At 44.8% G+C, this 23,425-nt stretch overlaps 1 protein-coding gene across 1 annotated transcript; it reads right to left on the bottom strand.

Annotated features, from left to right (window-relative positions):
• Positions 1–17,569: 17,569 nt before the first annotated feature.
• On the bottom strand, positions 17,570–21,939 carry AMER2 (APC membrane recruitment protein 2). Its single transcript, XM_066620396.1, has 2 exons — positions 21,096–21,939; positions 17,570–20,927 (listed from the first exon to the last, which is right to left on the bottom strand). The coding sequence occupies exons 1-2, from the start codon at positions 21,904–21,906 to the stop codon at positions 20,041–20,043; spliced, it is 1,698 nt and encodes a 565-aa protein (XP_066476493.1). The 5' UTR covers positions 21,907–21,939; the 3' UTR covers positions 17,570–20,040.
• Positions 21,940–23,425: the final 1,486 nt, after the last annotated feature.

The following is a 23,425-nucleotide window of genomic DNA, read 5'->3' on the forward strand; positions in this document are numbered from 1 at the left end:
GCCTCAACAAGACCGTCTTCTGAGTAAGTACGCATAGGATTGAGCAGGGCATAACAGACTGCTCTTGCACTCGAGACAGTGATGTCACAATATGTGAACTTATGATGTCACTTTCCCAAAAGGTGAGGCTCTTGTTGCTATGGCCCCGTGCTCCCCATCCCTTTCTCTTTTGACATTCCCAGTTTCCAAAGGGAAAGGGAAGGGGTGTATTCACAGCTGTAGCAGTGCTCCACCTTCTGGGGAGAACCTGGCTGGAGACGACTGGGCGGAGCCTGGATCAGCCATGTGTGCCTCTAGTTAGCACCTGGGGCACAAGTCCCTCAGGCTCCTCCCAAGTTGCACCTCTGGGACTGAGTATAAAAATGTTCTTAGTGTCACTTGGAAAAAAAAACACCCCATTCGTTTTAAAATATCAAATAATTTTTTCTAACGCTGCTTTTATATACACACAGGGTTTAATCCTTATTTTAAAGAATATTGTTTTCATGAATGAAAAGCAGTTGTAAGACAGACTTTTCTTAGAAATGAGAAGGAAAACAATGTGTCTTTAAGAAATCACAGGCTAATTCTTGGATCAGTGGAAATCTCCCCTCTGTAATACATGTGAAGTCTCTCATTAACAAGCTGAGCGCTGCCATCAAGGCACTACGGCAGCTGGCACCAAATCTGAGAATAGAATTATTCATTGCCATGGTTACTAGTGCTGGAAATATTACCCTCTGCTATCAGTGTAAACAAAGATCCTTTCAAGACAGTCTAAAAATTAGAGCACTTTAAACAATTAATGAAATTATACATTGTACAGAAGTGAAACTCGCACACACACTGGAAAGCAGAGCAGCTTTCCAGGGATGGGCAGGGAAGGAGAAGGCTGCTCTTCAACCCAGTCACTGATCCAGAATTAAAGCAGGCAACTTTTTGCTAGCTGAAATGCAAATTCAACACTATCTGATCTGCGCAGAACAAAAATGACCCTTCCACAAACATGAAGAGGCTTATGATGAAACAGTCATTTCTCAAAACTTTGCAAGTGTCCTCAAACAACAAAGCACAACAGCAGAAACATGTTTTTCTTGTATGTGTTACTAAGATCTTGTGGTAAAAAAAAACCTCCAGATTTAAACAGAATTTCCTCCAGGATGACTGTTGGGTTTTGTTTTTTGTTTTCTTCAGACATTATGCAGGCTAGTGTAGAATCAATGGGCAATGCAGATGACATCCATCTTTAACTATCTGGCCCAAGGTGGGCCCAAGATCTGTTGCTGCTGGGCAGCCCAATCCTATCCCCAGAGCTGCCGCCGGGTGCACCAAAATGGCTACTGCTGCATCCAGTGGCACTGCCAGAGCTGCCAGGGGTCTCCTCCTTTCATCCCCTTCCCCTGAGGAAAGCCCCAAGCCCCGCAATGGGACTTCTCACATCTGTGCTGGCTGTTTTGCTGGCACAGACTTGAGAACCTCTGTGTCAGGCTTTGCAGCCCGACATGGATGAGAGGATACAGCGGAGCAGGGCTTCACAAGCTCCACCCTCCTCCTACCCCAGTTCCTCCCCAACCCACTCTTACCCCACCCCAGAACACTTCTCCCCCACCCTCAGGGCCTCCACTGCCACCTAGAGCTCTTACTGTGCTCTGGGCTGTGTCTGTTCAGTGTTGGGCCAGCACTGGAGCGCCATACACAGAGGGTGCCATAAATGTACTTTACGGTGCGTTTCTGACACCCAGGGCCAGTGCTGGAACTCAGCACTAGTATTGGCCCATGATAGGATTGGGCCCTGAGGCAGTGTGCTGGGTACTCTCCACCCCGTACCTGGGGATGTGCCAGCCTCTGCTCCTCCCTCTTCCTGGACTGGAAAAGGAAATTGGAATGGAAGGCAGGATTGGGCTCTGAGACTGAGATTTCAATCTTGCCTCCCTGTCCTTAGTCAAAGTAATGTCAGTCAGTCCTTGACCTGAATGCAATTTCATTTCTCACCTGAATAATAAAGCTTGCTTTGAAGAAAGATTGGAAGTTAAAAACTGAATCAATTGAGAATGTCTTATAGAAGTGGACAATAATTTTAGAGTCTTTGAACCATGTACTAAAATCATTACATAGCTGAGAGTTTCAAGGTGATGGGATTTCACGAAGGGGAGTGGGGAGGGACTATGGTTTGGCCAACAGCCTTGGAAATTTGTAAGATGTTGTAAAGACACACACAGACACACAAAGCATACCAATGTTATGTGGAATTACACAGAGACCCTGATGACAAGTTACACAAAACTGTTGGCCTATTCAGCATTAGCCATCTCACTTTGTTCATGTCAAGGACTACCTGACATGACTTTGACTAAGGACAGGCAGGCAAAATTACATTCTCAATCTTAAGGCCCCAACCCCCTCCCCCAAAGTGATGCAGCTGTGCCAAAATAGACCACACTGACAGGTCGGATGGGGCAAGCATCAGGCATGATGGACCCTCCCAGCGTGCTGGGCCCCTGGCATTTGCCCAATTGTGCAATTTACTGACACTGACCATGAGATTGAGCAACAGTCTGAGTCAGTATAAGGTGGCTCTATATGTCAGAAGATAGTTTGGTTTTAGAAAGGGTGCTGATGATGGATCCTGAGCTACCTACCCTAACCCCTGCCTGCTTTACCAACACAACCCAAAACCCTGATTCCTCTCAGATTACCATTTTTTCTAGTGGTAAGATGTTTCCGACTATGATGAACAGCCCAGTGAACTGTGCAGCTGGTGGTGGAACATCAACTTGCCTTCTTGCCTCTTCCAATGTATAAATATTAGTGCTTCATTCAGACTAGCAGGGACTGGAACTAAGATGATGGCCCTTTAATCAATCATACTGAATGGAAAAAAAGAACACAGTACAGCAAGACATTCCTGGTTATTCAAAAATAATTTCTCTACTAATTTGGTTTCTTATGACATTAATTTCAGAACCAAGTAATCTTTCTTCCTACAAATGTCAGCAACAGGAAGTAGGGAACACAAATTTTTTTTTTTTTTAAAAGCCATGAGATGAACAACCTGGAACAATGCAGCCAAAGTACTCGAATTTCAGCTGATTTAGCCTTGCTGAAGCCAAGTATGCCAGTGCCAACCCAAACTGAGTTGTAGATCAGGCTGAGAGAGGTTAAAGGGGGGGGGAGGGGACATTCCTGGGCTTCTCTAGATCAACCATGAGAGAACAATTAACAATGTAGTGGGAGTTCTGAATTCAAATTCTTGCTCTGCAGAGGACTCACTGGGTAGCCTCAGTCACATCACTGCCTCTGCTTCAGCACTCCATCGGAAGGATGGGAATAATAATAATGACCTGTATAATCTGGTTGTTTTGAAATGAAACAAAATAAAAGCTTTATAGCAATGTATATTCATTCTATATATGATTCTATAGAATGTCCAGCCCAAAAGACTTGCTCCAGTCTGGAAATTCACAGCACAGCTTGAAATAGACTCGCGATCACTCCCATACCCAAACACCATTACATTACACATTTTTCCTCTGAGAATCCCCTTAATTCATTTTAGACCCCATAATGGAAGTGACTGCAGAGGCCATAAGACTCCAGAGACCATAGAAAGCCTCTCTGATGCAAATTAGTGGACTTGCAGGATAAAACAAAGAAGACTATACCTGTATTTTTCACCGCAGCATAACTGAAGTTGCTGTATGGACAGACGAACTCCAGTGCATGAATGATATCTGGTGCACAAGCAGAATGTCCTTCAATGAAACATTTGAAAGAGACTTTGATGCTTGGTAAAATCTTGGAGACTATCTGACCTGTCTAATGCAAATCATCTGCACAGAGAAAACCAGATGTGACAAGATAAAGATGAAATGAAATCCCAAAGGGAAAAGGGATACGAGATTAGTTAAAGAACCTGCTACCATCTGGAAGACAGCAAGAGACATAGATTGGTAGAAATTAGGCTTCCCAGGAGACAAAAGAAGGTGCTGGCAGCTGCCCTAGCAAGATCAAATGGTTGTCACCCTGTCATAGATTTGCATGTTCCATTGCACCTTTTGTAACTGAAAATTGCAGTCCTGTGTTCAATACTCCTGTTCACAACACATAGGTTCGCTGATCCCATATTGGAACAACAGCATCAACACACGCTGTTTCATCAGCCCATCTTGGGGTAGCTTGGCTCAGCAGCATGGCACCACAAATTGTGGCACTACTTTGGCACCGCAATCCTTGCCACTTATTTGTGGTCTGGACACTTATTTGCCGATGAGATGCGTCTTGGGATCATAAGGATTGTATATCTGTCCATTTTTGTCAAAGATGCAGTTATGCTATTCTCCAATGGCTTCCTTAGCATAATAACAGATGGTCCCATTTCATCTTTGGAAAAGGAGACATGAGCTGTGATCCTACACAGTTTCTTGTATCTGAGTCCCATGTATTTCAATGGAGCATTTGTGCCTGTGATTGCACAGGTATGCAGCAATTCAAAGAGAGCTATTTATCAATGGATGACCACCTAGTGCCTCCGACTGGCTAGTTTCCTTTCCCCTTTGGGTCGGCATTAGTTTTGCTTCTTCATATGCTGTTCATGATGGAACCTGGCACCACATTCCCAGTAGCAGTTTTTTTATGAGATGTGCAGCGCAATCCCATCTTATGCTGGAACAGGCAGGCCAGAAGGCTTGTGCTGTATCCAGTACAAGATAGGGGCCCAAAGTAGCTCAGCCAGAGGTAAGGGGAAACTCTCCCCCTTACCCCTGGTAAGCCACTGCAGCCCCAATGGGTCTCCTCAGACTTGTGCCGCCTCTGGAGGTGGTATAAGTCTGAGGAGAGCGGAGTGGCTTGCAGCCGCTCCACACTGCTTGGGAACAGGGGCTAAGATCTGGCATATCTGCCACGTCCCAGCCCTGCTTCCCACTTCTTGTCCGCCCACCTGCCTGCTGGGGCTACCCTCCACCCGCCATCCCCCTGCCCCAGAAACCTCGCTCCTTTCTCCTCCCCGCCCTCCCCAGACCCTTGCGTCGGCTGAGCTCAGCCCACGCAAGGCTCCCCATCGAGGTCGGCATGGAGGCTGGATTCAGCTTCTGTGAGCAGGCACACGGCCCAGCCAACTCTAGTGGAGGAACAAACGTGCTTTATGGCACATTTGTGACACTCCTGGGCTGGTGCAAGGGACTTGCGCCAGCCCAAGGGCAACCTAGGATTGCACCCTTAATTGAAGTTTTATTAATTGAAGGTAGGCTTCAATTTATCTAAGCAACATGAATAATGGCCTGTATCCTATCTGCCTCCCTAGGCCTGATCCTCCGACACAGATCAACTTGAACTTGTTCCAGCTACATTGCTGGCACAGGTCTGAGTTGACCTATTGCAGCTGCTGGGGCTTTCCCAGGAGAAAGGGGACAAATGTCCCCTTATCAAGAGGAGACCTCCAGCAGCCAAAATTCCTCCATGGAATGCCGTGGAGCCCATGACAGTGTGGCTGCATTGCTGCGTGGGAATTTAGTTAGGATTGGGCTGTAAAATACTTTTCTCAGTACATATGTAGGTATGGGATTGATAGGTACAGGATTGAGTGATAGGAGCCATATGAATGATCGCCATAAAAGCCTTCTTAAGAATAGCTGATTTCACACAGGCTTCTCTCTGCTGAACCAAATACAGTAGTCCAGGCATTTGCTTGGGTTAGTCACGTAGCTCTTCAGTGGGAAGATATGCTAACAGAACTGTAAAGCACTGTTCTATAAATAGTGCCAACCAAGTCGCTTGAACTGATACAGAAATGAAGCTTTTCATAGTATATCCTGAAATCACAGTTTCTGGTGAGGCAGAGAGTTGACATTCCTCCTCTGAATTTGCTGCATCGTCACCTTCCTTTTCCTCTGTAAAACGATGGATTTTTAGGGTGGCCTGAGTGCATTTGGCACATTGCATTTGGCACATCCCGAATACATCCACTCAACACCCAGCCACTAAAACTGAGTGTCGGGAGAGTTAGATGAAAGAAAATATTTCTTTTCCCAGCATGTGATTAGCCTGTGGAACTCCTGGCCACAAAATGTGTTGATGGCATCTGGCCCAGATGCCTTTAAACAGGGATTGGACAGATTTCTAAAAGAAAAGTCCATCACAAGTTACATGCTGTGATGGGTATGTACAGCCTCCTAGTTTTAGAAGTAGGCTACCTCAGAAGGCTGTGTGCAAGGGAATGGCACCAGGATGCAGGTCTCTTGTTGTCTTGTGTGCTCCCTGCGGCATCTGGTGGGCCACTGTGAGATACAGGAAGCTGGACTAGGTGGACCCTTGGCCTGATCCAGCAGGGCTCTTATAATAGACCAGCTTTACCTAGCTCTATATACTGACCCTATCTGTTTTACAGCAAAGAGTGGTTACAAAAGTCTGTTACGTCTCTGGATCCAATTTGGCTGTGGTTACTCTTTCATGATTCTGCTGCAGCTATTCCTTCAAAGCCAAGGGTGCATCAATGGAGCAGACAATGGAAGTCCCCCCCCCCATGAAACTATTGTGCAGTGGGAGAGACAAGCAATTAGGATCAGAACTACGATGGGGGCAAAGTGCTAAAGCCCCTCCACTGTGGTTTCATCCTATTTTGAACTCCCCTAGCGCATTATTTACAAAATGAAAACACCTGGGCCATGTTTTTTGTTCAGTGGAATATGTTGCCCGGACCTCAGCACATGCAAAACCATGACTGTGTGGAGCAGCTTCTGACACTGAAGTTGCTCAGGAAACTTGTTTGCAGGGCGGCACTGCGGGCACATCAGAACACATATGGAGCACTAGAGCAGAATCATAATAGCTACCTCTTGGATTTATCTTGAGCAAATGGACGGAAGTGACATATATATTTCTGTTCATCCTTATCCTCAAAAGTTAAATACTATTGTACAATTCATTATTCTGTAAATTCTGTAAGTTTTCTGAATTGGACACTTTCTGGGAAACATATGGGAATTGCTGTGAGCCCTGGGACAGGGGTGGTGTATCAGTGTAATAAATTGTTTTTGTTACTATATTAGTCCCACTGAAATCCACTCAGTTTTCCTAAAGATGATGTACAGGCGTGTGCCACTTAACAACTGTTCACTTAATGATGGACCACATATATGACGGTGGTCAAAGCACAATAAAGATGCTCTTAATGAGGCAGTCAGGTCTCCCATAGCCTGCAGCAGACTGTCTGTTTACACATCAGAGAGGCTCTTAATACAAAGAAGAGGCAATCTACCTCCAGTAGCCTGTGCAGCCAGCAAGTGTCTGATTGGGAGTGTCTGTTTACACAACAAAGGCACTAGATTGGACAGAATGTTCACTTAATGACCCAATCACATAACAATGAGGACTGAAGAATGTATCCCCATCGTTAAGTGGCGCACACCTCTATAGTGGATTTAATCTTAGTACCGCAGACTTCCAATGAACCAGCATCTTTAAGACCTATGTGGTATCAGATTATGAAATATGACAGACTATGAGGACTAGTGTCAAATTAATTTCCTTACCTGCTACTCATTTGGCTGGGATCTCTTTCCACGCCATCTTCTGAAAGAGCTGAGCAGCACTGAGAGGGTGGGCTGCTGTGTAGCCAGGGGGACCAGGATGGGGGATTAGTAGCAAGCTCAGGCAGCTCCTCTTAAGCAGAGGCCTGTGCTTGGGAAGCCACAGCAGCTCAGAGAGGTCACAAAGCTTTGGCCAGCTGGGTGTGAGCTGTCCACACTTTGATCCACTGCTGGCCATTCTGAAGCCCGACTCTCAGGAGTGCTGTACTATTGGATGCCAGATTATTGGAGTTTTACAGTACTTGCACCCCATTGAAGCTGTCTTAATTTGTACGTTTTTGAAATAATGTGATTTACAAATTAATAACGGGGGTAGAGTTTCCTCAGGCATAGGCTCCTTTTTGAAATAGCGTTGCTAATTACCTACGAAAGAGCAACTGTTAGACCTTCCCAGCTTCGGGGGGGGGGGGAGTGGACAGTCTTCTCTAAAGTCAGAAGATAAGCTTCTGAGATGGTACAAGCAGTGGTGGTCTGGGGGAACTGGGGGGGGGTTAAAAGCTCCAGGTGCTATGTCAGAAAACCAGAAGTACAGGTTAAGGGTCCTCCAGAGGCCTCAAAAGGCTTTCGGAGCACTGGGGAACATCGTGCAAGGCTCCGTTACAGCTGGATAATATCCTCGAGGGGATGGTGTGTTGCAGGGGGGCGGCATTTGGGATCCTGTGCCCTGGTGCCGCACAGGGGCCAGGTCTGCAATTGGGCACAGGTTCATTTTTGTACCTTACTCACACAGAAGAACTAGCAAGTCAATTGCACCCAGGTTAATTGCATCTAAGGGCCAAGTGATATGTTAGTATATGCAGTTGTGCTTGGCATGTCTTTCTAAAATAGCATGAGCAGGATCCTGATCTTAGTCTGGACCTTTAATGCCCCCCTGCTCTTGGCTATTTGCTTCAGGAGGAAAGCTCCTCCAGGTACTTAAGGAGGGGTTTTCTCCATGTTCAACAACAGCTGTGCAGGGGATCCAGATCAGCCCCCAGCACAAGCTATTTTATAAAGAACAAACAAGCATATAGCTTGCGGTTAAAGTAACATTTGGTTTGACCCTAAAAGACTTTTAAACAAGTGTCGCTTATTAAGCTTCAAACTACATACCTTACAATGTGGAAAAATATTATATGGCTCTTCATTTTTGGCAAACTATGCACTACCTGTTTTCCAGCCAAGAATATCAAGTAATATGGGAAGAGTGCTCTCATTTTTTTTTTCTTCACATCTCAAATAAGCCACTTTATTGCACTGGAGATAGTTCAGCACAAATAGGCTCCCCCCTCCTCAATTTCTGTAGTTAAAAATTGAATTGTCAGTTACAGTGTGCCAAATGCAACCCACCAAATAAATATTTTATAACAGTACAAATCTGTCTCAGTCAGCTTGCGTTAAGCCTGCTCCAGCTTTCTCAAAGGTAAGCAAGTCTCTCCAGTGCTTTCCCCTTAAGATTGCTTATCACCTTCTATAAGTGGAGACTTGGTGCCGTGACAGGTCGGTACCACCATGTGATTTAGTTTACATCAACTCCATTTCTTACCTTTTTTAACCTTAATTTTTATGTGTTATTCAATGGCAAAAAAATTAATTGCTGCTACTAATAAATGACAGCGACATTTTGTGTTGAATTTTTCATGGTGATTTCATTAGCCATAGGAGCGCTGTAAGACAGAATACAATCTTTTGATAATGCCTTTTTGATATTTATTTTCTGAAAAGTGCCAAATTCTACAACTTTTGCTCATGAGACTGTCTTCCTCCTCAAATCAATAAAATTACTAATGTAGTAACATGCCAGTGTAATTGAACCAAGGAGTATCTAGTTACCTGTATGCATAATTGAAAATTCATTTTTGCCATTAATGTACCATTCAAAGAAATACAGTAATACCTTTTTTTCTTCAGTATGGCTGTGTGAAAAAATGAACTGAACTACTTTGATACTTCAATGGTGATTTTTTTTAATGTAACACAGATCAAAATAATAACAGTAACAATAATAATGTTGGTTCTTACAATCTCAAACCAACATCCTCCTCCTCCTAAAGAATATTTTTAACTTGAAACCTCAAAGGTAAAAAGAAAAACATACTTGTTAACAAATCACAAAATGAGGGCAGGCAGAGTGACACAATAGGCAGCACTTAGGATTCAACTGTACTTGAAAGGATCTGATCCCATTTCTGCCAACACAAGCGAATTAAGGATGGCAATGATTGTGTTAGCTTCAAATTGAACATGCCAAATACCAGGGTCAAGCCTGGGAGTAGCTAATTGTTCAAATGGAACAAAAAAAAGAAAAGAAAATAGAAAGACATGATTTGCATTTAAATCAGAAAAGAAAAAAAATCACAATTATATACACCACAATGTGGGATTTCTTATAACAATGAAACTAACCTTTAAATAAAAGTGGAAGGCATATGTAGAGATCACTGATACTTTACTTGGAAACAGAGTCTAGTTCCACTGGTAGCTAACATTTTAGTCTTAAAATGCAGGAATGTTCAGTATTTCAGCTTCAGTGGCACATGCTCAACATCAAAACACCCTATTTGGGATTAATTACTCTGTAATAATTATCAGCCTCTGGTTGTGCATCACTAATTGGACTGAATTTATGCCATGCATAGGTAGTGAGGAGAGAAATTTTTAATTTTCTTCAATCACTTTGGTGCTATATGTAAAAGGATGGTTTAAGCTTGTTAAGGTGCTAACCATTCTGTGTTAAGTAATGCTGAATATGTGCCCCAAAGCTCTGATTGCATTAGTTTTAGTCTGCAGATTCACTCACTGAAAGTCAGATTCCTTATTCCCTGTCAAAAACTATTATTTGTATACTTTTGGTCTTTGTAAATTGAGATCATTCAAACACAAGTCCCCAGCACTGTCTAGCACATTCTGTACTAACTGGATTTTCTACAATGAAGTGGCTTCTCTCCTACATAAAACTGATCTTCTAACAACACAGCCATTCTTTAGTAAATTCTGCATTTTAAAAGAAAAAAAAATACACAACTTCTTGAAAGTTAATGCTGTTTTGGAGAATAACTGCAAGGAGTGGGATTGCTCAGGATAGATGCACTGCTGAGGATGTTCATAGCATATACACTATTGAAGAGGTGTGACATGCAGCTAGGCAACACATTCAAGGTCTGCAGTGTGCATGGCAGAAGAAGGAAAATGCTTTTTGGTAGGAGTAAGAAGGGTGTTTTGTTTTTCCTGGAAAATGCACTACTGGTTGGATGAAAGGGAATAGGTATGAAGAAAGCACCATTGGCAGCAAACAAACTGGATCAAAGATAAGTGGAATGTAATCCCCATTGGCAGTGGAGGAAGTGTGCATGGAGCATACACTATGGGCAATGACAAAATACACAGCAGCAGTAGGAAGGAGGCACATATGCTCACACTGGAAGGAAAGTAGTTTAAAACTATAAACATGGTCTAGGAGTACTATCTGGAGAGAGAGGAAGTCTACATGAAGAATGCACTAACTCATAAAGGAGAAAGTAGAATATCAAAGAAAGAAACATATGGATGTACAACATATATGGCCACCAGGATTTTAGCAATATAGTTACAGCTTTTGCATCCCTTTAGGATTTGTCCAATGCAAAAGGGTGGAGGTTATCATGGGCACACCAACCCACAGGATGCAAAAAGTATTGGCACAATCACTGGTGTGATCTTGCCTCATGGCTTTAAGAGGAATGTTGGACCCAATGATGAAAATTGATTACACCAGTTTATCAAGACTTTCATGTTTCTCCTCCCCACCCCATACTCTTAAGGTCAGCAATGAACATGCCCAAGCTCTGTATTTTCCCAGCACTGTACTTGTCTGTTTGTTCCCATTTCTGCCACAGTTGTCCCATGCTGCATAGTCCTGATCCAAGATGTACACATACAGTACAACCCTTTCTTTTGCTTTCTGTCCTCTTGGTTACATTAATTTTGAGCACGCACATATCCACAAAAACAAAAAGCAAAAAAACCCCAACACACTGTCTGCCTACAAACATACGTTCTGCATATGAATGTATGAAAACTACAGTATGAAAACTGTCAAACAGAACCATGGGACATGCAAGAATAAACAGAACTGAAAACTCTTTATAAATCTACCAGGGACCAACAAATCCAGATCCTGGTTCACTATTCTGTACTGACAACAAACTCAGGTTTGACATCAAACACACATTTCACAGAGAATCAAAGACAGGCCCAGCTCTGGCAGCAACTGAGAGGTGTACACTTCTGTAAGGTGTACGCTTATGGCTAAATCCAATGCAGGGCCTACTGCAGTGGTGCTCGCAATCTGCTGTCATAACTCCTGTGACAGCAAAAGTCACTCTGCTGTCATGTGCTTCAGACCCAACAGTGTAAATGGTGAGAGGCTGTGTGCCCACCAACAGATCCCAGATGCCCACCACAGCAGATACAATGCCAACTGGGGTGATTCTGGGGAGGATCAGGCTGGACAGAGGGTGGATCTTGGTGGCAGCAGTGCACACAGAGTTCCCATGCCCACTTCCCAGCCTGGCCCTGCTCCCTGACTCACCTTGGACTAACACCTGCAAGAGAGTTGGTGTAGATCTGGGAGACCAATTGGTGGCCAGGCTTACAGAGAAGTAAAAACTATTTTTGCTTTGCTTATCTCTCCTAGACTGTCTGATTACACACACACAACCCACTACAGGATGCAGTGCGTGCTCTCTTGGCACCACTACATTATGTAAACTGGTGGAGAATTGGATTGGGCAGCAAATCATCATGATGTTTGAAGCAGCCCTCAGGCTGGTTTCCCTGAAAGGGTGAAAGTGCTCGCAGTCAGTTTCAGCATAGTAACAGCTGAAAGGGCTCTCTGGTTTCATGGCCACCTGAGGTATGAGTATTGGCAGCTTGTATATGCAGAAGACTTCACAGAGGTTGCAGGCTTTACCTTGTTAACTGGGCAAAGAGGTACTTTGTGGTGCTCCTTCACTGATGAGCCAAATCTATCCCAAGATTGCTTATAGATGACTGTCATTATATCCCGCCACTCAGAATAGTAACAGTGTCAGTAGAGTTATATGCGGACAAATGGGTGATTTCTGACTAAGAAATAGATGTGCAACACTACAGCTGTGCTCCACATGAAATATGCGACTACCCAGTTCTCCTACAGCTTTAAGATTCTATCAATACATTTGTTTTTAATCTATAGAGGAAAAGCTATGTAATGCCCTACCAGTAGCAATAAAAACATGCTTATAATCCAATTTCCTTACAAAACGTACATTTTCTGCTGTAAAATAAATGTCTGCCTTCTAAAACTGTAAGATAAAAATGCTTCCCCCATGGTATTATCTAAACAAAAAACATCTTTTAAAAACAAAACAAAAAACCCAAAATGCTGTTATAGCTGGCTGAAAAGCTTCTAAGTGAGGCTCACGATCCAAATCAACGGCTTCTTTTGAGCTTGGACAGTCCCATAAATTTCCAAACCAACTAACAGTTCTGCTTCACTAAGCAAAGCATGGCAATTTTGCTTCTTTGGAATAAACATGCTATGCTGGAATTGCCCCCTTAATCGGACATTTTGAGGACTTTGGTGCAATATCATTTTAGTCTCGATAAATAATTCAACAGAGGCTATTAAAAATTAAGTACGGAAGGAGTTTTCATGGAATAAGCTTATAAAAAGAATCCTTCTGATTCTGTTCAGTGCTAGCTTAAGAATGTGGTGGCTGGAATGCTTACAGGACAACCAGTTTTTCAGTGACACTGATCATGCATTTGCTTTGTGAAGACAGGGCCTGTCTTAAATCTACTGCATGTTCTTTATTCCTATGACTGCTGATGACTGAAATTCACAAGCGATTTATTCCAGGCTACTGAAGTCAATTGAATTGCTCCAGAATAACTGGATTGTGGACTCCTGCCAATGAAAGCAATGTACACTGAGATGAGAACGAACTCTTTGTCTCAGATTCAGACCACACCTATGGCACACCAAACTTTACATCGGTGGGAACAAAATACAGTAACAAAGAAAGCAGTTCATGCTATTACAAGAAAGCCTCCATTTAAAAACATATGCCACACAAAATACTGTAACCATACACAACATATTCTAAAAACTCTAAGAACTTATGAAACTGGCCATGTGACCTGTAAGTGCAAAGTGTATAAAATGCCCAATACCTGATCTAACACACTCTTTACATGTTACATACAGGGTAACAACTGAACAGTACAAGCTTCATCCAAAACATATTTTATACAAATAAAGCCTTTCTTAAAGAATAAAAATGGTATTAAAGAATAAAACATCTTTGGGACTTGGAAGATCATTCTGCCTATTAAGGCTGTATATCTCTGTGATTAAAATGCACTTCTTTATAGAATGCCTCTAGGATGGTAAACTCCTTAAGTTTCACTCCTTTAATTTCAGCATCTTCCCATTTTTCTTAATCATTGATATATCAGAGTGCTCTACTGATTACAGATGGTTAGGAAATATATATCTAATGCAAGTTTGTTGAACATCCATTTCAGTGCATTGTCTCGGGCACTGTGTTGCTCTTCTAACATACAAATATAATCTTATTATTAAAAATAAAAGAAACCTGGCAAAAAATTAGTTGCAGATTGCAAACTGTAGAACTGGAATTAATATTAGCAAAATAATTAGCCACTGGGCAGCCCAATCCTGAGCTGCCCGGGGCGCCCAGGCTCGGTGGCACCAAGAACAGCTGCCACCGGATCCTGCACGCCCCAGGATACCGCAGGAGGCGCCTCGGGAGAAGGGGACTTTTGTCCCCTTCTCCTAGGTAAGGGAAGCAGCCGCGCAATGGGGCTACTCACTTAACGCCGACCAAGGCACTCGTATAGGACGCCAAGCCCTTCATGAGCTGCTTGGATCCTGCGGAGCAGAGCTCTGCGAACCCGCCTCCCTCCCTCCTCCAGCACGCCTCCAGCCTGCCCTCTCCCGGCGTCACGCCTACCCCCCACCCTGTCTCCGCTCCCCACCAGCCTCCCCCCTCTCCGGAACACCTCCTCCCTGCCCCTGCCCCTGCTTACCGTGCCACGGCTCGGCAGTCTGGGAGACCACCAAGCTGCGGAGGCTGCACGACTGCCCCGTGCTAGCACAGCACCGGCCGGCGCTGGGCTACCACGGGCGGGAGCCCGGCGGAGAGGCTTGCAAATGTGCCTTACGCCGGAGAGGCTTGCAACAGTGCTCAGTGGCATGAAGTCGTGCCGCCGAACACAGGATTGGGCTCTAAGGCTGCAGTCTCATGCATGCTTAATAGGGAGTAAGTCCAACTGAACACAGTGGAACTTACTTCCAAGCAAATGAAACTATGGTCGCAATCCTAACCAACTTTCCAGCAGTGACATAGCTGTGCCAATGTGGCGTGCACTGCATCCTGCAGTGGGGAGGCAGTCAAGGGAGTCTCCTCAAGGTAAGGGCATGTTTGTTACCTTACCTTGGGACTGCATTTTGGCTAGGTCAGTGCTGGAAAGCTGGTTAGGATTGCGTCCTAAGTTTCATGCATAACAGCTAGTTCTTATGAAACTGGTTCACTAGACTGAGCATAGCTGGAGTCTAATTTCATGGGGAAGCATGAAAGCAGATGTAGGCAGAAGCACATGTAAGCAGCGTTGATACATTCAATTCTCACGTCACCATGGATTCAAAATAATGCGATGTTTTCACATACTATATGTTGCACTTGTGGGAGGAGCAACCCCATTGCTTCCTTCGAGGCCAAAGAGTCATGTGTGTTCTATGTATTTCTGGCTCCAGGAAGACCCTTGAACTTGAAAAATCTGGTAACAACATGGCACGTTCACAGATCTGTGCCAGAGATAAATACATGTAAAACCTCTCACAAGACCAGCCCATATTCATATGGACCCCCTTCTGGCTATTCTGTGACTTCAAAATGTGGAGTCATCTTTCAGGCTACGTAACCTGACTCAAAAATCAGTCCACCCCTATATGATTGTGATAAAAACTCTAACATTCTATTTCACTTTTTTTCTTCTTCCTTTTCAAGATCTGATTGTCATCAACTTATAAACACCATTAACAGACCAGTGGGAAAAAAACAACTCCATACCATTACCTTAACTCTTCTTCACATTTGAAAACTTCAGACCTAATTGCCAGATGCCAACCGTTTCACCTACACAAACATATGTGTTTAGGGAATAGTACCTTGTGGTACTTTTTTCTTCTTTAATTGTTAAGAATATACTTACAGTGTAATAAATCAAATTTTAACTGACAGTCACAAAACTCCCATAACTGATACCCTATCAAGTTGTTACTCAGACAGCAGCAGCAGCAAATGAACATGCTTCCTTAACAAGAGGTAGTATTTTTGCTAGCTAGTTGTATACAGTGCTACTCCCTTACCAACAAAGTCACGTGAGCACTCTCCCATGTATCACAGTAGTTACAGATGTTGCTAATAACTACTGAAGTTATAAACAGCTATTAACATAGACCTATTACTGTGAAAAAGGCTGCATATATGATGATTTATGCTGCATTCCTTGCATTTGGAAGAGGAGCAACTGGGTGGGAAATGAAAAAGCAAGCAAATGAAAGAAAGACAAAGTATTTTTAATGGCGCAGCTTAATGGGATGGGAAGTTGACTGTTGACTGTACTGTTTCTTAATACATGCAGGCTAGAAGTAAACAAAATGCAAATGGTGGAAATGTGCAGGAAAAACAAGCACTACCAAAATGGTAACATTGTTTCTTAGTACTTAGATGATGCAGGGCTGCTTTGACCTGTAATAATCTCTTCCTGCATATCACAACATCCTCTCTCCAGCTCAACTTTCGGCTCCCTGCAGCACTTCTTTACACAATTGCTCCTTTAAAATAAAACAAGCAAAATTTTGATAGTTTTGCATAAATAGCATGCAAAAGGAGAGCATGACCTTCACTGGTATAACATAAAGAATAGCTGTTTGTTAGAGGACTAGCATTAAAAGTTAATGCTTTCCGTAGTTCTTCCTTGCAGAATACCAAGAGGGAAACCATTTATTCTGGTGCAGTCTCAGAGCCCTCAATGGGAACTTCACAAGGGTAAGCAAATTACCTTCCTACCTCCACTACAAACTGCCTTAAAAAAAAGTGAAGCAGGTCAAATGTGGATCCCTTTCTCAGACAAACAGAAATAATTGTCAATGTGATTTTACAAGATTTGCTGCATGTACCCCTTGGTATGTTAGTCTGTGGGTGGAAGTGTACGTGCTTTTTAGAATATTACAGAAATGTGTGCATGTACAGTATGTGTCCATAGGAATATACATGCATATGTACAACATGTATATGTGAATGGATGCATCTCCAACCATCCACAAATACACTCTGAGAAAGTATACAAAATAAACCACCTTTTGAGTACATTAGAATTCTGATTCTAAATGTGTATTTTGCTTGAGGGAGACCTACTGAGTTCAGTATAACTTATTGCCAATTAAACATGCCTGGACTTCAGCTATCAGGCTCTGACACAAAGCAACAAAGCATATGGAGTAAAAGGCTTTGACTAGCTTCCCTCCTTTGAGATAATGGAAGACTCAACCCATTTCAACCTTGTTGCATGTAATCTACAAACCACTTAAAAGCACTATTCTCAATATTCTGACGGATTAATAGCCCAATCCCATCAAAATCCCCCCACTGATGCAGCCATGTCACCAGAGCGTGCACAGCATCGGGGGGGGGGGCACAGTTCTCTTCCAGGTAAGGGAACATCTGTTCCCTTGCCCTGGTGTAAGCCTCTACTTCCCCAAATGGGTCTACTTGGACTTGTGTGATTTTGCTGGTGCAAGTCCAAGTAGACCTGGGTAGGAGGATCAAGGCGAGAAAGGGGGATACTGGCAGAGAGGCTGCCACTGATAACCACCCTCTTCCTACCCTCAACACACCCCCATCTCCACCCCAGTCCCTGCCCTATTCTTCCCTCCCTGCCCTGTTCCACCCACCTCATGGCACTTGCCCATGCCAACTTACTCACATTGGAATGTGTGGTGCCTGCTGTTGCCTGGCCTCTGCTGCTCACTATTTGAGGTGGCAGCCAGGCTGTGCACTGCATTTTGCAACAGCCATAAAGCATGCTGTACCACAGGAATGCGCATTTCAGTGACACAGCAGCTTGACAGGACTGTAAGTGGTTTGAGGATCATAGCTTATATATCCACATTTGCAAGCCAGAGATATCACTAACTGTGGTCCAAAGAGCTGCGAAGGCTCATGGAAGAGGTTTTCACAAGCCCAGTGAACATTTTTATTTGAACAACTGATTCCCCCCCATCATATTACAAACTGCTTTTGAAACTCACCTCTGTTTCAAAAGCAGTTTGCCATATGGTTTGAGGGCTGCTGAGAAAATGTTTAAGAAAAAGTCCCTTTAGGATCACAAAACTAGTTTCAGGATAGTTCTTTCCAACCGGACCACTGTGGAACAGCAACCTTGGCTGGGAGCCAAAGAGCAGCTTAACTAGCTTCATATGCCCAAGAGAATTTGGGAACTGTGTTTCTTCAACCAGCAGTTCTCCCAGTGCTCCATGGCAAAGCAGTCCTCAAACCAAGAGGGCTTTTACAAGCAGTTTTTGTTAGATTTCAGCTGTTCAAAGGAAAAAAAAAGTAAAAAAAAATCCCTTCCTTTGGTACATTGACATACTGGTTCTTGGCTTTTTTGCCACAATCCTGCCTGCTGGTTGCTTACATACCATTTAAATGAATGGGATTTAAGCCACCTAGGAGTTGCAAGATTGCAGCATTTGTATGTTCTAGTTTTTATTTATTAACCTACAGCTTTAATGCTCGTATTTATATGTGTATTTTGTATACTTACATTTACTTACAGTAACTTAAGAGGAGAAGTTAAAACAAATAAAACTAAGGTGAAAAATATCTGATTCTCAGAAGTAAACTTAGGATTTTCTATGTCATATATCATTTTTAAAAGCACAATGTTAAATATGCATTATTTCCTCAACACAGTGAAACAGCAGCTTTGCCTGATTTTGCTCTTTTCAAATTATTATTTTGCATAAGCACAGTTGTCCCGTTAGGCCTCAATGGGGCTGATTCAACCTATCTTGAAAATAGTCCTTTAGGCACATCATGTGATGCTCTTTCACTGAAAAGATGTCAATACAGTAACCACTTTTCAGCACCACTGCCCATGTTCAATGGTCATTAACATCTGTTATGTCCATTGTAGCTAAACTATCTAACAAACTAAAAGTTTGCCAATGTTCCTTTCTTTTTTTAAAGTAAAATAATCTTTAAGCCTAAGAAAAAATTTAAACTTTTGTTTTTAAATAGCCAAAACTAAATTTATTCTTTTGAAAATATTTTTTCTAATGGATTTGCAGCCTGGGGTCTCAGCTCTGCAAAAATGGAACCAAGGCTCTATTTTCTGAAACTCCTGAAAATCAGTGGTTTGTAATGAAAATACCGTTAGAACCTTGACTCTGGTTTTATGCATGCATCACTCTTGCAAGATCAACATAACAGATTTGTTTTCCTGGGTGTTAAGAGTCCATATAAAATTTTGCTCTAGTTTATGGTACTTTTAAGAAGGTTCATACATCTAAAATTGTAAAATTACCAATCTATAAAAACTAATTTTGCTCCAACTCTAGTAGATACAGAAAAACATTTTAATTTAAAAAAAACTGTAGCACTAAGAGTAATGTACGCATCTATCTATACATGAGGAACAATTTATTGTATAAATGTTGTAGTTGTCTTTATATTGGCATTTAGGAAAATTATTCCCTGAACCTATTTTATGCATTGGAAAAATACTGATGTAAACATTTGAGAGTTCACTAGATGTCTTCATTACCCACTTACATGAGGACGGATCCAAAGCAAACAGACAGACAAAAATATCTCCTCTTATAGAAATCCACCTTGTCAAACAGCTACCTTTCACAGGTGAATTGAATCTGCTGCTGGTTGTTGGTGCTCTTTATACCTCAAATTAAATATGTGAGGTTTTACTGTTGTTATTATTTTGCTTGGCATTTCTCCACAGTATTAGAGCAGGCATCATTTCTCAAATGGCCAAAAGCATTTTTTTTTTAAAAGGAAAAGCTATATATATATATATATAGGAAAACTTTTCTTGGTCCTCTCTCTCCCACAGCTCTGTCCTTTTTGAAGAATTCATGGCACAAGTTTGCAATATTAATTATATTCATAATCAAAGTCCTGCATCCACCAAAGGCATGGAAAAGTGGCCTCCCGAGTGGTTTTAGTGCTTCAGAAAAAAACAGATACAAATGTTTAAAAAGTGCTCAAAAAGAACCTAGCTGTATATAGATATACTATATATCAAGATGGAATTCAGAAGCACATCCCTTGGATTCACAGAAGGGGCACATGTAGGTGTTTACCTTCAGCTGATGCCAAACTGCCTCTTAATGGGTTCCTGTAAAGACTGGCATGCCCATCTTTGTCTCCTCCTATTTTTTGGCACTTTCATGATATGTGGCTGCTTTACCTGTCGTCCCTGCTGCTAAGCTCCGATAACTGGCCCGCTGTACAAGCACTTTCGATACAGGGATTTTTGTTCTAGGGACCTCGCTTTTGGTAGGCTGGTGGTGTGCAATATGATGGCTGTTACTGGAATCTGGGCCATGGCTGCCATGTGGTGATGTAAAATGCTTGATACTGATTGGTATCTTGGAGTCCTTGAGTGACGTTGTATGGGTTTTAACTGGGCATGTGGTAGTTACTGGAGATAATGGCTTGCAGCAAGGAATAGGGGTGATATCTTCTGCAGAAGTCACTGCTGCTGTGTTTTCATCTGGATCAGCATACAGATCATAAAGAGCATCTCCACTGTAGCTGTCCCTGGGGATCACCTCTTTTTGGATACTGTTGGTATTGTCCTCCTCGGGTCCAGGTGTGGTGGAGTCCCAATAGCCCTCATCACTGCTGGGAATGACCTCTTGTGGTTCCTTTTCCCTGCTCTTCTGCTCTTCTTTGTGGTTGTGCTGAACTGAAATCTGGTTGAGACCAATGTGCTTCCCAGTGGTTGACCTGTCCTGAACCCTTTTGGCACAGCTGCCATCTTTGGAGGCCTCGGTGGATTCTGCTCCTCCTAGAGTCTCCTGTGACTTCACCTCAGTTTGTGACAGAATGTCCCAGAACTCCGGTACGCAAGTGTCCCCAACCTGCTCAGGGCTGGCCATCTCCTCTCCTCCTCCTTGGTAAGTCAGCATCCCGGAAGGCTTTTTGGAGGCCCCCGGCTTGCTGACCCCAGGGACGCTCTTGTCACTTCCACCTCCACCACTGCCACCACCGCTGCCCACGTCATCTTCCGGGTCGGCAATAATGTCCCCACAGCCTGTAAGAGAGTCAAAGCTTTTCAGTGAAGTCACGTCAGCAAACATCAAACAAATACGGTCAATGGATGGCTCAGAGGGTGGATCGAGAGAGGAAGAAGGGTCAGGGGCTGCTGCCGCCTTCTCTGGCCCAGGTTCAACAGGGGGGGAAGGCTCGATGGGGATGTCACCTGTTATGGCTGAGTGGTCCAGGGTCTCTCGGCCATCCGGAGTGCTGGGGTGGCTGTCCTTCTTCTGGGGCTGGATCCTGGGGGGCTCTTCTCCCTGAGGGGTGCCAGGGTGGCTGCCCTTCAGCTGGGCACCAACATCCGGCTTCTCTTGAGGGGTGGCTTCGGCCTCCACTGCCACCTGGGAGGTGAGCAGCTGGTCCCCACCGCCGGTTGACCCCGGGGGGCTGGGGGCCGGGGGTCTCGGGGCCGCCTCCTCCTTGATGCACTCCAGGCTGGCGGTGAGGGAACCCGGCATGAGCGGGCTGGCGCCGGGCTGGCTCTCGTCCTCCTTGGCACTGCCCAGCTTGTCCCGGCGGTGCCACCGCATGCTGCTGAAGAGCCCCTTGAGCCCCCCGCGCCCCCTGGGCCGCTCCGCCTTGCCGCCCTCGCCCGGGCACCGGCCGTTCTTGCGCAGGAGCGAGAAGAAGCTGTGCGACTTGCCCACCGCCGAGGAGGAGGAGGAGGAAGGCTCCCTGGCCCCGCCGGCCCGGGGGCCGCCGCCCGCCGCCTCCTCCTTCCCGCCGCCCTCCAGCGCCGCCTCGGCCAGCCCGTCGTGGGTCCTGCTGCGCACCATGCCCGCCTGGCCCGCCGCGGCCCCCTCGCCGCCCCTGCCCTTGCCGCCCCGCACGCCGAAGATGCTGGGCACGGCGCCCCCGGCCTTCCTCCGCCGGAACAGCTTGAAGGCCGTCTTGTTCAGCCTGCCCGGGGGCGGCGGCGGCGGCGGCTGCTCGCCCAGCGCGGTGGGCTCGGCGCACTCCGCGCGCGGCTCCATGGCTGCCTCCGCCGCAGCCCCGCTCACTGCTCGCTCGCTCACTGACAGCCTCGCCGCCGCCGCCCGCCCGTCTCCATGGCAACCAGGCAGGGCTAAGCGGCTTTCCCGGGCCTGGGCCTGCGCCAGCCCTCGCCCCTCCCAGCCGGGGGAGACCCTCCCCCGCCCTGCCCACCTCCGCTCCGCGCCCGAGGCGGCTGGGGGGCACCAGGGGCTTATATAACTTAATCCAGGCGGGCTGCGGCTGCTCCTCGCTCGGCATATGCTTCTGCCTGCAAGGAGGAAGGAAGGGGGTGGGCTGTGGGGGGCACAGGAGGCTGCTGCTGCGCACCGCTGAGAGGGGGGCATATGGATGCTGGAACACAGCCCCGGCTTCCCGCCTTCTGCAGCCTTTGTGTGCCCAGCTTGTTTCTGTGGGGGAAAAACAATCTGCACGTGCCCAGAGGCACACCCTTGAAGTGGAGGCTTGACACTGGACATCTTTCATGTTCTGCATCTTTGAGGCTCCATCATATCTTAAGTGAAAGAGGTGCTGCTGGGACTCAACAACACCCTCCAGTTTAGAAACGCTTTGTGTTTCCCAGTTGAACTGTTTCTGTGAGAAGGACTCACTGCACATGCTCAGAGGCACTCCCTTGAAGGGGAGGGGAGGCTTGACACTGGAAAGGTGTTCCAGAGCTAGTAAACGCATCTCCAGCTTCCTGCCTTCTGCATCCTTTGTGTTCCCAGTTGTTTCTGTGGGGGAAAAAACAATCTGTACATGCCCAGAGGCACTCCCTTGAAGGGGGGCTTGACACTGGAAAGGTGTTCCAGAGTTAATAAACACATCTCCAGCTTCCTGCCTTCTGCATCCTTTGCGTTCCCAGTTGTTTCTGTGGGGGGAAAAACAATCTGCACATGCCCAGAGGCACTCCCTTGAAGTGAGGCTTGACACTGGAAGAATGTTCCAGAGCAGAATCTTCCTTAGTTCAGTTCTATTCCATGTCTTGAAAATCCAAAGATTGGAGAGGGTATGCAGCTTGTATTGCCAGAAAAATGTACAGTATATACAAAGGACAGATCCTAAGCCTATCCATGTCTACTTAGAAGTAAATCTCATTGTAGTCAATGGGGCTTACTCCCAGGAAAGTATGGATTGTATTATAGCCTCATTTATTACTTGGTCCATGAATGCAAACTAAATAAGCAAGGTAATTTCCATAGGATTTGATGGCATTCTCTATCACACTAATCATTTTGGGGGAGGGGGGAAATACTTTCAAAATGAATACTTTTCCTACAACCCAGAAAGCATTTCCTTTTGCCAAAGTGTGTTTCTGGTCCCCAATACTAAAGCATTCAGAGAATTTCAAAAGTCAGTACTGTACACAGTACTGCTGGCTACAATATGAGGCTACAGTTCTCAAAGGAAATCAGCATCAACCTGTATGGTTCATACACAAAGAGGTTTGACACACAGAACTCAGTCCAGTTCGCCTCTGGGGCTGACAGTTTTGTGGGATTAACATGCAGATTAATCTTC

This window comes from Tiliqua scincoides, chromosome 3, assembly GCF_035046505.1.
Source record: "Tiliqua scincoides isolate rTilSci1 chromosome 3, rTilSci1.hap2, whole genome shotgun sequence".
NCBI lineage: Eukaryota > Metazoa > Chordata > Lepidosauria > Squamata > Scincidae > Tiliqua > Tiliqua scincoides.